At 36.0% G+C, this 15,375-nt stretch overlaps 1 protein-coding gene across 1 annotated transcript; it reads left to right on the plus strand.

Moving 5' to 3' along the window:
• Nucleotides 1-4,375: 4,375 nt before the first annotated feature.
• Nucleotides 4,376-14,206, plus strand: LOC106668948. The gene is made up of 5 exons (XM_014398165.2): nucleotides 4,376-5,387; nucleotides 9,780-10,292; nucleotides 12,306-12,573; nucleotides 12,718-12,904; nucleotides 13,445-14,206. Exons 1-5 carry the CDS (start codon nucleotides 4,644-4,646, stop codon nucleotides 13,680-13,682), a joined length of 1,950 nt encoding a protein of 649 aa, XP_014253651.1. The 5' UTR covers nucleotides 4,376-4,643; the 3' UTR covers nucleotides 13,683-14,206.
• Nucleotides 14,207-15,375: the final 1,169 nt, after the last annotated feature.

The raw sequence follows: 15,375 nt of genomic DNA on the forward strand, positions 1-15,375 counted from the left end.
ATTGAAGCCCGTACCAAGTAGTCACCGACAATACTTGCTGTGTGGGGCCTGAATTGTCATGTATAAAAATAAAACCATCGCCAATTAGTGGCATGTAAGGAACGACTCTTGTAATAACATTTTCAATGTATTGCGCAGCTGTTAGGGAACCCTTGATGAAGATCAAGTTTGTGTGACCTTCCATAGAAAGGTCAAACCTGCCCAAACCATAACACTACCAACTCCGTAGCTTTTCTTGAATAAGAATATATCGCTCTCCTGTTTTTCTTCAAATCCTCTCTTGGCCATCAGAACACCTCAAACAAAACCATGACTCATCCGAAAACAATCGGACTCCTGCTCAGACCAGCTGATGTGACTTCTTGCGATACTTAACCGAGCTGTGCTGTAACTTGTCAGTAGTAAAGAATCTTCTCCTTTTTGCTTTTATCTCACAAATTATGAGGTTTTTGAGCTTAATTCTTGTGCTGATGAATTCAGGGAGAGAGAGAGGGAGAGTGCAATAGTGAGAGAGATGGAATGAGAGATTGGCAGAATGCAAGAGAGGTATTTGGTTGTATGCGTTTATCTCATAAACTAGATAATGTAATGCTATGACTCTAAAACAGACTATAATCGCCATGAGATCTTAGAAAGGATTAAAAGGTATTTCTTAAAAAAATTATTTTCTCTACCTACGAACACCTATACTTGCATGGTTAATATTGATCTTTGTTTAACCAATTTTCTTATCTACATTACCTCTGCATTTTAAATTTTGTTTGAGGGTGTTGTCACTGCCAGGTAATCGAGGAAAATTCTGTAGCCAGGGTAAGGCTTAGGGCTCTCTGGTTCACAATTACTGTTGTGAGTGATCTTTCATAGATAATATGGCCTCTTTCAGACGAGGCGGTTTGGTTGATCAACTAAGTTGCCCGGTTGACTCTCAACTAGTTCACTGCCGTGTGAAGACTTTTCTTTGCTGGTATCACACCAAGCAGCTTGTGGAATCAACCTCTCTTCCCAACTGGAGGTCACTACGATATTAGAACCCGAAGAAACAGGAGCACTTCTTGTGCTTGCTCTTCTGCAAAAATACATAATGAATTCATGCTTCTTTTAATTTTGTCGCTATACTCCTCACACCTCATGTCCCTTATCATGGAACTAATACGAATATCTTTGATGAACTGCTCCACATTGAAACTTGCAATTGCTTTCCATGGTGAACTCAGTTGACTTAATTAGGCGACTGGTGTGAAGGACGATTGATGAGCAGTGTCGTTTGAGTTCAGTCAACCAGTGGGGATGAGAAAGTGAGTGGCACTTGTGCCTGCTGGCCACCCGCCTGTGTGAAGGGGTTGGTGCGATTCCCAAACATTTTACTACCACGTTACACTCATTGACACCCGTCCGTTCAACTAGTCGTCTCGTCTGAGAGGCCTATGTCTCAGTGTAAGTCCTTTCCTTTCTTTTACAGAAGATAGGAATAGTTCATCAGGAGGAGTATGTGAGGTCGGCTAACAGCCTGAACACATTCCTGTTCAGAACCCTTTTGGAGTCAAATATGGACTTCTGTGTTTTTGGCTGCTATGACTCTGAATTGAATATTTGTCAATTGAGGCGGTTGTTCAAATTGATGGGGGAATAATTTAATAATCATTTATCAATTATTTGCCCTGGGTGAGGAAGAATCCTCTCAAGGAAAGATGTTCTATGTGCAATTTGAATACCAAACTTCAAAATTTATGAATGCCCTGTGCTGGCCAAATTTCGCCAGCTCTATTTGGGAAATAGCTACCTACTGGTCCAGCAATTATCAGAGATTTGACAAGCCCTCGGCTCTGCAAACCTTTAATTGCTTTTGCAAGAAAGTTCTGCACTATCACACCCTGGCCAGCGCAGACCTCCCAGTCCTCTCTGAAGGTCTCCAGCAGAGCGAGCCCCAGTTTCTTCCGGGTCATCTGCACCAGTCCAAGTGAGGTACAACTTAATAAGGGAGTTTATTTATTTATTTTTACAAGGGTTCGCAACAGTAAAGGTCATATCAATTCTCAGGGTGTCAGTGTTTTTAAAAAAAAAGTGCATTTGTAAGTATGTCGGGTTTGAACGCAGGGACACTGTATTTGAATTTGAGACCTTTATCTTATAGTAATAAGCACTGAGCAATAATAAAGGAGTTTAATTATAATTTTGTGTCTCGTTGGTAAATTAGTATATTAGTTTTTTTATTCCTATTCTAAGATTAATTGTATTACTAGGTGGGAAAATAATACTATTTTTAGTTTAGATTATTATTGTGACTTATGTATTTTTTATGTTAAATAAAATATCTTTAATATTACCACTGTAAAATAAATTAAATTATGATATAATCCAAACTCAGGCAGACAGCTTTTTGCCATGCTTCTAATTTATTGTAAATATATTGTAAATTTTTCCTTAGTTTAATAAATGTATTCGTCGTCTTCTATTAGCCTAATAAAATTGGCAAAAAAAAAGTCAGTTTGGTTTGCAGATTCATCTCGAAGATTCGTTGCTGTATATTTTAATATTTTGAGTGCAAATTATCTGACATATTTGAGGGTTTTTATTGCATATAAATTCGGGCTTTAGTCATAATGGACACTTGGAACACTTTTTATTGCACCTAAGGGAAAACTTGTTTTGAAGAGCTAAGTTGTCAGCAGGAGTTTATTAGCACATGGAGTTTTAACATAAATTTTAGTTAAATTTTAAGTCATTGGCAAAAAATAGGAAAGAACAACAACATTTATAAAAAAGTCTTCTTCTTTTTCAAGACTACACAACCTAAGCATCAACAGGTTGCCACAATATACCAAGATTTTGCCAAGGTTTTTGATAAAATTGATCATTGCCTCCTTATCCAAAAACTCATCATCCTTTTCATGGTTCTCTCCTCAAATGGTTTAGCTCCTATTTGCAAAATAGAAATCAATTTGTGAAACTTAATTTAGTAACTTCTAAAAAAGTAGTAGTATCTAGTAATTCTAGAAAAAATAGGTGTACATCAGGGATCATTTCTCGGCTCATTCCTTTTTAATGTATTTATTAACAATATTTATCCTTACTAAATTAATTATACACAATTTTTCATTTCGAAAAAAATTGTGTATAATTAATTGGAGTATTTATATATTTAAATAGAAGTTATAGTACAAACTTATAATGAAATGCGCAGAACATAAGACGACAAAATAATGACCTGATAATTTCTTACAGACTCAAATAATATGATCCACTGTCCATACTTAATTTGATAAATTTCCGTTCCACAACACCAGGCAAAAAATATTATTTTCAAAATCTAATTTTAATACAAATTATTTAAAATTTAGTCCAATTCCTCGACTCATGGGAAGGAATAATGAACTTCCTTTAAATTTTGACACTTTTTACCTTTCCTTAAGTCAATTTGAACATTTTTTTTGAAAATGTTGATCATGGCAATTATTGTTTGATTTGGTTATACATTTTTGCTGTTTTCATTAAATTTTTATCATTCTTTGACACCTCCTTTATATTTGTTAACTTATTTCTGTTGTTTAATTGTTTAATTAATTTTTATTGTCCCTTCTCGTTTCCTTTATATTTGTTTATATATTTCTGTTTTTTAATTCAATTTTTATCATTCGTTCTCTATATTTTTATACACGTGTATTATGACATAGTACTTACAATATTTTATTTGTATTGTTTGTTGAGTATGTCCATGTTTTTAATTCTTGTTATATGTATATTATTATTTATGTTTAAATTATTCATTAATACTTATTTTTCTAACTTATTATTACTTTTTCATCTCAACCAAGACCTTACATTAATTGAAAGAAGTAATTTGATCCTTTTTTCAACAAAAAATAAACAACCTAATAGACTGTTCATTTTTGGAAACTCAATGTATACGATATTTTGATGCATTTGGTCGGGAACATTAGAGGATCTCAAAGAATTCCTCCAAATAATTAATTCTCTACACCGTAATATAAATTTTACATTGGAAATTAACAAAGATGGTTGTTTGAACTTTTTATACCTAAAATTGTCCATAATAAACAAACTAATAGATTAAAAAAGGATTCAACACTGCACTCACTTTATCATTCACCATTTCAATTAATTTGCTAGTCAAAGAAGTAATTTGGTCAATTAGACCACTAAACATAATGGATTATTACTTTACCCGGGTATATTTATGCGTGTAAATAAATGAAAAAATAAACAATAGGAAAAAGAAGGGCCCAAGGTGAGCTCCTTGAGGAATTTTTAGAGTTGATACAAAACGTCGATCCGTTTAGTTTCGCTGTGTTGATAATATTAAATTTGAAGCGTGCGGCGAGGCGGATTTTGAAATTTGGCCGGCTTAGCCGAAATTCCGTCGTCTGTGAGCGGCGTTTCTCGTCTCACAGCTAAGTATTGTTATTCGTTCTAGACTTGTTTGTCTGTTGTCAGTTGTTTGTTGATACAACAAGCTGCGGATAGCGGAGGCCGGTAACGTTCACTCTCCAGGCCTAAATCGCTGTTAAGTGTTAACTGTTCGAGTCGAGTCGTACTTGCCAAGTGTGAGTCAGCTTTTCGACATTTATCAAGGATTTAAGCTTGGATTTTCAACGTTTCCGCTCCTGTTAAATTGTTCTGTCGAAATGCCGAAGAAACGGGGCAACAACTGGACGAACAGGGAGAAGCCGGACGTCGCCCGGGCCAGGTGGCAGCGGAGGTTGGACCACATTCTAGGTGTGAGGAGGCCCATTCGGCGGAGGAGGGTCGCGCCGTCCCCGGTCGTCGCCCCGGCTCCCGCCATCGACCTCCACCGCCGCCACAGGAGGAGCGCCCGCCTCCGCCCTAACTACTTGACTCAGCTGTTCCGCGTCGAGGCCTCCATGGGTGGGAGGGTGCCTATGGTGAAGCTGACGAGGCTTTCGCCCGAGGTGCTGGCACGCTTCGTCGAGGAAGGAGCCGGACCAGTGCCAACGGTCGATGAGGTCGAACTGCCGGATCCAAGGATGAAAGCTTTCATGCGAAGCCTTTCGCTCTCTCCCAGGTCTTCGGCATCCCCTCACAACGAAAGGACCGGCTCGAGGGCGGACGCCTCCGGGTCGAGTTCACCTTCGCCGGATGATTCGCCAGTTGTGCTCGACCCGGTCGAGCCCCAGGAGTCGGCTCCTCAGGAAGGGTCTTCAGTCGGAGTCGCAGACGCGCCCCGTGAGGGTGCAGACATTGTCAGAGTATCAGCCGCTCGACTTCACGGACGCAGCCTCGCCGATTCTTTGAAGATGATAGAGAGCTTTACGAGTGAATACGACCGCTTGATCGAGGCGCAAATCCATTCTCATAGTAACGGAGGTTCTGGTCAGTCAAGCGACTCTGCGGGTGATCTGGCAAACTTGGTACTATTTTAAAAAATTCCAATATAAGTTATTTTATACTTATAATAACCCTTTAAGGGGTGATGAGCCTTTAATTTCATCCTTGATCATCTTGGTCTGTCAGGCACATTTCAACATATAGCCATTTGTCTCAGTTAGGCAGACCAAGATGAACAGATGAATTGTTTGTTTTTCAGATATGTTTTAATCTGTGCTTGAGATAAATCGGGCTTAGTTGAAGCTTCAACTGAATACCTATCTTTTCTAAAGCTTTTGACATCGTAAACTATTCTTTTAATCTTTCTAAACAAAATTCCCTTTTCTTCTCAAGCAGTGTTTTTCGATGGTTTCATTCCTTTCTCTCAGCCCGTTTACAAATAGCCCTCATCCCAGACAACCCTCCTTCCTTTCCCCTGCCCATCATTACTGGTCTTCCTCAAAGCCCCAATTTATCTGCCTCCCTCTTTTATTGTTATACTAATGTTCTTCTTACTATCCTTAAATACTGCACTTATCACCTCTCCCTGACTTTTAAATCTATCTCGCCTTTCACCTCATGACCTTCAAATCTCAATCACGTGAATCCACTAAGTACCATCAACTCCTGGGCCGTTGAAAATGGATTCTCTTTCAATATCAATAAGTCCCAGTCTTACAGCGTTTGGATCCCATCTCCTCCCACCTTCCTAATCCTTCGCTCTACATTAAAAACCAACTGATATCTTTTTATCCTTCTGTCAAAAATCTTGGGATCATCCTTGATCAAACCCTATCCTGGAAACCAAACATTTCTCAAATCTCCCGCCGCTGTTTCTCCACCCTCCACCAATTCTGTCATGTAAACCAGCCCTTCCCAATCAATACCGACAAACTCCTGGTCTTCTCCCTTGTGCTTATCCATTTCGATTATGGCTGTTAGGCGGAATCATCAGCAAGCGTGTTAACGGACTCAAGAGAATCACAAACTGCTTTCTTCGGTTCATATTTACCTCCCAAAGGGATATCATTTGTCTAATATGTATCCATGATTTGAATTGGGTGTACCCCCTTCTAATCCACCACTTTTAGTTGATCCTTCCTTATCCGTTCCTACAACCTCTGCAAATCTTTTCCTAATTTCACTTTCTGTGCCTCAACCCTTTCCACCTTTAAGTACTTTTTCAGTACCTCCTGTCCCTCCATTTTTTTTTGCCTTATGATCTTTGCATATTAGCCATGACGAATTCTTATATATGTTGTTAAAATTTGGGGTTATCGGGAAAAAAGGGCCAGAGGCGACGGTGGGAATCGAACCCACGACCGCGGCGTGAGAGTCTGTCATGCTAACCACTCGGCTACCGCGGTCCCCGTCCCTCCATTTAACACCGATGATGGTTAATTTTCTGTTAATTTTTCCCCTTCTTATTTATTAGGTTTATTTTATATATTTACATGAATTTTACTAAATAATTAATATTACATTTATATTACATTAATATTACATTTTACTAAATAAATTAAATTACATTTATTTCTTTTTTATATATTAATTTTTACTTGAATTGTGCCAAATTTTGAACTTTTTTATTCAAGGGAGCCCAAAGCCCCAGAATTAAATTTATTTTCTTCATTTTCTTAGTCAAATATTGCCTAAGGCAATGAAGATTTTTACAGCATTAAAAAACCTTAGGGGATGGTATGAAATATAAGCATGCAACATAAAATACCTTTATATTTTCTCTCCTTTTCAAATATTTGAAAAGAAATATTATTTTATTTGTACCCATACATATTTGTACATATTACAAATATGATTTAAAAAAGTTTTTTTTTCACACTAACACTAGTGCCAGCACTGCACCTGGGTGACACTGCCATGAGAAACCAGCCAATGTTGACACTCAGTGAAGAGTCAAAGGGCAAGGAGGTCCCAAGGCAATTGTCGATTAAGGCTCGGTGGCGGGCTCTCGGGATGGGACTGTGTGGAGAGTTAGGATGGATCAAGAGGTTGGTGGGAAACTTTTGTAATCAGGAACTGATAGTCGAAGAGGGAGGAATGTTGAGGTTGTTGTGGATAGTGATGTTAGCGACAGAGAAAGGAACATGGGTAGTATTTAGTGACCGCATCTCATGATCTCTAAAGAATAATTAATAGAAAGGAGTATTGACTTTTGATTAGAAGTATTGGATGGTCTGGATGTTGGATGGCTTGGCAGAACCCCACAGTTCCACTATATATGCCCAAAGTGGTCACAGTAAAGTCTTGTATATGGTTAGTTTAGTTTTGACGGTCAAGGCAGATTTTGGTCTTAGAAGTCTTTGTAGTTATCCAGGTCTTCTGTTGACCTGTTCTTTTAAAATATAAGATAGTTCTCTCCAACTTTCCATGATTTTCCCTAACACCTCTCATATTGGCCAACTGATACGAACCGCATCCCTGACCTCATAGATTTCAACCTAAAAAACATCAGTTCAATATCCATAAAATCCGAACCTCTGCTCCCACTCGTTTTAAACCTACTGTCCTTAAAATGCCAAACCAGAGCATTATGGGTTAGGTCTAGTCAGCCTTCAATAGATTATCCATATTGTCAAAACAAATTTATATTCCACCACAAACATTCATCTCTTACCTATTAAACCTAACGATATGCGATAGATAGAAAAATCCTATATATCTCCCCTTTGTCGACAGGTATGGGTCATGTCCGATCTCGACAAAGCCAACAATTTTGCTCAATACCTCCACGACATACACCTCCAATCATGACCCCAATAATACTTCTAAAATGAAATCCATGACTACCTCACATCCCCCATTTTCCTTCCACCCTCAACAGTTAGTGCTTCAGAGTTTTATCACGAATCAGATGCTGAATCACATGACCCCTGGCTTTGACCTATCCCGTCCTGAATCCTCCGGGAACTCCCCCAAAAGCCATCATCCTACTCACATATCTCTACAATAGTATATTCCGCACCATTCAATTCCCTTTGTTCTGTAAATACTTCAATACCGTCAATTTCCCAACCCGACAATTGCCATCCGTAAAGCTTCTTCCTACCGAACAATCAGATGACCAGTTTGACTTTTGTCCTCAACATTACATAACCAGCAGGTGCTTCGACCACATATCCTCATTCCTCGTGCAAAGGGGACTTTCTTGACATGACACAAGTGTGTGGTATGAGGGTCTCCTATACAAATTAAAACGTCCTGCCTAACAGATTTTTCTGAGTTTGCCAAGGATTGTGTTACTCCGAATATTGCCCTCTGAGAGGGGAAGTGCTGCAAGGCAGTCTGCTCACCAATCTTGCACCTCATCTTTACCTCAGATATCCTGGCTATACCCACCACTCTCCTAGCTTCCTTTGCTGTTGACACAGCTGTGTGATGCTCTGATTCTGATCCCACAATTGCTTTGGAGGAGTTCCAGGCACACCTTCAACGAGTTGAGTAGAGCAAATTCTGGCACCTTAAGATAAATGGAAGCAAATGCAAATGCATTCTTTTACCCTTTGAAACAAAACCCATCATACAATATTCTTTGTTACAAACTGAAAAATGAGAATTAAACAAATGCGTCGGACTTCTATACAAAATTATTTTCAACATTACATAACCAGCAGGTGCTTCGACCACATATCCTCATTCCTCGTGCAAAGGGGACTTTCTTGACATGACATTTTATCTCATTCCATAATGTTGATAATTTGAACAATGATAATTAAATTAATTTAAAAAATAAGTTAATTAGGATCTTAGGTTAATTTGTAGTTTTTGAAGTTTAAAAAGGATTAATTTGATGGAAAAAAGCTAAAGTACATGATTGTATTTTGATTTAAGTGCATTCACTTGAATGAACGATTCAAGGATACATCCTTTGTACATTACATTATCCATTTTACATACCTACGTTACATAATAATAACAATTAGTAATTTATTTGCAGGGTGGTGCATATTTAGCATAGGAAATGCAATTTTGTTGATGTTAAAGTGTTAATAATTTTTAGTTCCATCAAATAAGAAATTATTTATATCGATAAGAAAATATACAAAATTCATTGATAAGAAATGAAAATGTATGAGGTACATTTCTAAATTAAACAAAAATTGTGTGAATTGTAAAAAAAGTCGTGGGTTGAAGATTGATATTATTATAATGAAGGAAGTTAAATGAGGTGTTTGAAGATATACTCTACAAATATATTTTATTCAAAGTATGCAAAAAAAAAAAAACATTATTTTTATGGGAAAAAAACATTCATTTTATACACTCTTACAAATTTTTATGCCAAACAAAAATAATCTGTTTGCTTTTCTTTACTCCCTTCATTTTTATTATGTTCACAGCTGATGACTCATAGTGTTTACATGCCTTTATCAACATAAAAATGCATTCATTATAAATCTATTTTTAACTTTTTTCAGAATAACTTGCAAAGGTTGTTGACAATGCCTTCAACACAAAATGAGTCGATATCGGAACCTGACTCATGCGATGATACAATGGACCATTCAATACCTTCAACATCAAATGCCGAGTACAATACACTCCACGTATTGCAAAATAAAGTACACTGTATGAGTGGGAAAACATTGAAAGACGAGGATGATTCCCCTGTAGAAACTGTAAAAACCCCTTTGACCACGGATGCTACTGAGAACGATGAAACTGTGGTAAATGAGGAAACTCCCCCACAGCCAACTCATAAAAAGGCTATTGATAGACTTGACAACATTTATGGGTTATTGAACCTTTTTGTGACGGAACTCGTCGGAATGGGCAGACCTCCTCCTCCAATAAACGTTGAAATAAATCGTTTAATTTCTTTTGACCGAGGCTTGTCCAATTCGACATCTATAGAATTTTATGAAGACATCGTGTTCACCAACAGCACTTTTTTTAGAACTTGTGAACGAAACCCCTACAATTTCACCAGGGTAAATTTGTTTTTAATTTTTGTTGTTTTATTTACACAAACATATCTGTTGATAATCAAAGCACAGTGAAACCCTTCTCTAATAAGTCAAGGCGAAAGAGAGACTGATATGAAAGGAAAAATGAAATAATCACTATTTCCAATTTTTTCTAATTGTTTACTGAATTCATTTCACTTTTTTTTGTCAAAATGTTTTGTGCTATTGGTATTATTTTAATTCTTTTCTACATCAAATCAACTCAGTATTCTTTGGAAATTTGATTTTAAAAAATTGATCCAAGAAAGAAATCTGTTTAATTTTTGGCGACAAATTTACAGCACAACTTATTCAGAAGTGCCTGATGGTGCAAGATTCAGGGCAACAAACTTAGTATTCAGTGAACTCGGCCTTTTGCTGCCTTTCATGGTCTCTCCTTGGCTCTGATTTCTAAACTCTCCTCGTTAGTTGACTCTACTTGACTCTCTCCTGCTTTTTACTCAGGTCTTGAATCTACTATTAAATTAGCTTTCAAATCCTCCCTTGTTATATTGGTCCTCCAAACATGGTGGAGGAAGGAAAAACAAATTCCTTAGATCAGAAAGTGGGTCCCGATACCCGGCCATTCAGCAAATACTCATGTAGTTCCCTGCAGTTCCTCTGGTGGGCAACCCTTGAAGAGCCCTGTACCCTTGTTAAAATAATACACACAAGAGTACTCTTTTGGGCTGTATGCACACTTTTTGCATTACCGGGGTGTGCACAAGCGTTGGGTTAGGATTAGGGACAAGTTAGTTTAGGAAGAGTTAGTGTTAGAGATGAGTTAGGTCAAGATAGGAAGAATTAGGGGTGTGTTAGATTAATTTAGGAACATTTAGTGCTAGAGATGAGTCAAGTTAGGTTAGGATGGGTTTGGGTTAGGGGTGAGTAAAGTTAGGTTAGTACAGGTTAGAGTTAGGGACATCATTTTTATACTTTAGATACAACAAATTTAACATGCATTATTATTATTATTAAAGTAGTTCTGCTTTGCTCCCAAGAAATATTGAGAAATAGAAAAACGCATTTGATGGAACAGACTGGGTGGCGGATGTTGAACATATAATTTTAGGAAAACACATTAGATGGCACAGAGCAGATTGGTGTTTGTTGAACATATAATTTTAGACATCAGGAGTTGAAAATTTTGATGAAACGCATAACAAAAAATTTGAATTTACATTGATTTATAATGGGTTCGAATCCCGCTTGTGACACTGACTTTTTTTTATCTCAAAACCTTAATTAATTGAAAAGAATTTATTTGGTCAAGCGGACCACGAAACCTAATAAAATTGATTTATAATTTTTATGTAAGTTGTGGTTGAGTTGAAAAAGCTCACAAGAAGTTAGTGTAGAGAAGTACTTACTTTGCTAACAGTGCTCCACGGCCACTTCATGTGTTGCCAAAAATTGAATAAGGTTACAGGAAATTTGAACATATGACAAAAAGAGGGAAATTTGAACAAGTTGTACATTGAGAAGATGAGTTGGTATTCCAGGGGACTGAAGTCACGATAGCTCAAGTGGTTAGATCACCGGTGTTTTAAACCCGCTCGTGACACTAATTCTTCATCTCAACCACACTTTACAAAAAAATTATAAATCAATTTAAATAAACACTTTGGTTAATTAGAACCAAGTAAAATACATATAGATTAATAGAATTTACACTCAGTTCATTTACTCAATGTTACTTCAATTTCATTTACTAATGTTCATCCATTACAATGATATATTAACATATTGTTTTCACACATAAAAAATAATAACCATAAAAAATTGAAAAATATGCAATTTTGTGCAAAATAAGAATAGAGTCAAAAGAAAGTCCTTTCCATAATTCAAATTTCTGACTTGCTTTCATCGCAGTCACAGTTAGCATTGAAAAGATGCAATTGAAAGAGAATCTGTGCTTTAATTATTATGTTATAATTCCAAAATAATCAATTTGTTTAAATAAATATATTTAATGTACAGGTGTTGTTTTTTTTCCAGGAAATTATGGACATCATTAAATTAGGTAACCCGAATGCCGAATATAAGCATTTGCTTGCTGCTCTTTTTTTTGCATGCACTACTGATTCAACGTGGGAAGACTGCGTTCAATTGTTTCATTTTACAACTCTAGCAGAATGCATACTGGCCTTCCACAACATGACACTTGATATATGCATCATTGCGCATCATGCAAAATTAGCCATCCCATCATTGGAAGAAACAGATACCCTCGCTGAAGCATTTTATATTAGACACGGAGTAAAGAGTAAGTTAAAAAATAAATACGCTACATAATTCTGAATTGTGATTTTAGAGCTCAAATTTCTCTACACTTTCTACACTTTACATAATTTTCAAATAATATTTGTGTATAAATGATACTTATATATAGTTTTAAAATCAATTTCAGATGTAATGGGAGTAATTGGTGATATGAAAATCCAGTGTACCACTGGAACAAATATAATTATTCAACTCTTCTGTGATAGTGATTTTATCGTTCGAGACGTTTTTTGTTGTTCAGAAGATTTGAGGCCTAAAAAAGTATTTTTAAAAAGTCCTCTCTATACCACCTTGTATGATAGGCCTAAATCCGAGTAAGTTATCACAATTGTTATTTAAATATTTTCTTAACCTTCATACCTTACACAATCGTCGCCGTATTAGTTTTACTAACTCATCCTACCTAGTCCTTTTTGAGGTATTGAGGTCTTTTTATTTATTGGGTTTATTGTCCAAATGGTTTTATAGATTTAATAGTGGCATATGTTAAATTAATTAAATAAAGATTCAGCTTCACATCAAATGTCAACAATATATTTACGCCAAGTAACAATAATTGTTTAACAATGTAACAAACTTACAAACTAAATTATTTGATAAATACTCTATTTAAAAAGGGCATTGGGTGAGGATTAAAGAGATTAAGGAGAGAATGATTGAAGAAATTAATAAGGGAAAGAGTCTCATCTCATCACAATCTCGTTGCAACTCATGATGTTAGCATAAGACTATTGTTCCTATTAGTGTCTTTTGAAATGCCGACAAAATGAACAAAGAATCCATGATTTAATGATTTATTAATTTTTAGGAAGCCTAAATAATTTTCATAAATTCCAATGTTTGTCGATTTCCAGAAATTTGATACTTGCGGGACGTTACCTTAAGGGTTTACCATTTCTGAAGACTGTCACCTACTTAAACCCAGAAGGAAATGAGGAACTCATTCAAGTGCTTCAACAGATGCAATGCACATTTAATAAAATTGATGAACGGTTTCCTCGACTCGGTAATATGCCGTATCCCAGTTTCGGTCATATTGTGGCCATGCTCGTGCTCTATAATATAACTGAAACAGGCAAGCACAATGTTTAGCTGGTTAATTAAGACTGTGTAGTTTTAAATTTAAATGTTTAATTATAGTTATAAAAAGCAAAGCTGTGCATAAAAAACTAGATTAAAAAAACTTGATCTCGTGTTATCAAAGATATTGCATTTATATACAATTGTTTTTATTTCATATTTTATATTTTGTACTTGTACCTTTTCAAAGTAAATGAAATATTTTTTATATTGTAAAAATTTGTATGTCGTTATTATATAAGTCAACTGCGTGTTAATAATTCATAATTATAAACATGTTAATTATTAAAGTTACTATTTTTATTGCCAAGCATTGTTCCATGTAGTGATAATTGAAAATTTATCATATTTTTAGTCCTTAAGGGCTGACAAAATTTATATCCTTTAATAACTGAATATATTTAAGAATAGTCAAAAATATTTTATTGTAATTTTATACCAGTATTTCAGTTATTGTTACCATTTAATGTTGTGTTTTTCAGTTCAACTAGTTAATATTTTATGTATATTTACTATTAAAAATGTTGTTTTCATTTTATGAAATAAATTTATACTACACATCCATTTTTTTTCTTGACTAAAAAAACCTTTTGGAAATATGTTGCCATCTCAATGCTCTAACTGTTGAACTGTGCTACATTTGAACAGTGATTTTTATTTTCTGTTTGGAAATCATCCACAAGGTGGGCTACATACACGTTTGGTGAAAAAAATTCCCATTCTATAAAAGTAGGAGTTAAAAAACATGCGCCGTTAGAAATTTAGTGAGGTAGTAGACAACTAAGTTGTATTTCCGTTATGCCCATATTTTAATATCAGAGGATATAAGGAGCTGGCTATTTGGAGGGCTTCTCTTTGGACTTATTTGGAACATTCCATTCTTGTTTTTTTGAACACCGCAATCCTCTCCTTACATCCTGACACTATCCTTGCAGCAAAAGCAACCCAAAACCACCTAGAGCTCATTACCGACCGGTGCACTTGGTGGCGCATCAAACTAAATGAACAAAAAAGCCAGCATGTGATGTTCACACTTTAAGTCCTCCCCCATCCAACCAAATCCGCTACCTTGGGTCCTACTTGGTCAGAAGACTTACATGGATCACACACATAAAACAAAAAAGACAATAACTGAACCGAAGATACAGACAACTTAAACATTTACTTGTATCCAAATCTACAATGAGTACACATATTGGGTTGTCCGGAAAATAATGCAGGATTTTGGTATTAAACAAAAAAAAAGAAACTAGTTACTTTAAAGCAATGTTCTTTAATCAAAATAATTTCCCATACTCTCAATACATTTCTCCCAACGTGTTGGTAACTTATTAATTCCGTCTGAGTAGAATTCAGAATTTTTAGAATTGATAAAGTCAATAAATGCATTTTCCAGTTCCGTTTGATTTTTGAATATTATGTGTTGTAAGTAGTGGTCCAGGTGTCTAAAAAAATGGTAGTCAGTAGGCGAGAGGTCCGGAGAGTAGGGTGGGTGAGGCAAAGTTTCATAGCCAAGCTCCAATAATTTTTGTGACGTTACACGTGACACATGTGGTCGAGCGTTGTCATGCAACAAAATGGGCCCTTTCCGATTGACCAAAGAGGGCTTCATTACTGCCAATTTCTGATGCATGGTATTAATTTGGTTACAGTATGATTCAGCATTGATGGTTTCGCCAGGATTTAAGAAGCTGTAGTGTATTAA

The sequence above is a fragment of the Cimex lectularius genome, unplaced genomic scaffold (assembly GCF_000648675.2).
Source record: "Cimex lectularius strain Harlan isolate CLEC.00 unplaced genomic scaffold, Clec_2.1 scaffold66, whole genome shotgun sequence".
Lineage (NCBI taxonomy): Eukaryota > Metazoa > Arthropoda > Insecta > Hemiptera > Cimicidae > Cimex > Cimex lectularius.

What these genes read in the sequence shown, in the direction of transcription:
- LOC106668948 (XM_014398165.2), top strand. Translation starts at nt 4,644, where the DNA reads ATGCCGAAGAAACGGGGCAACAACTGGACGAACAGGGAGAAGCCGGAC. An exon ending in CGGGTGATCTGGCAAACTTG is followed by an intron (nt 5,388 to 9,779) that starts GTACTATTTTAA and finishes AACTTTTTTCAG; the next exon opens with AATAACTTGCAAAGGTTGTT. An exon ending in TATGATAGGCCTAAATCCGA is followed by an intron (nt 12,905 to 13,444) that starts GTAAGTTATCAC and finishes GTCGATTTCCAG; the next exon opens with AAATTTGATACTTGCGGGAC.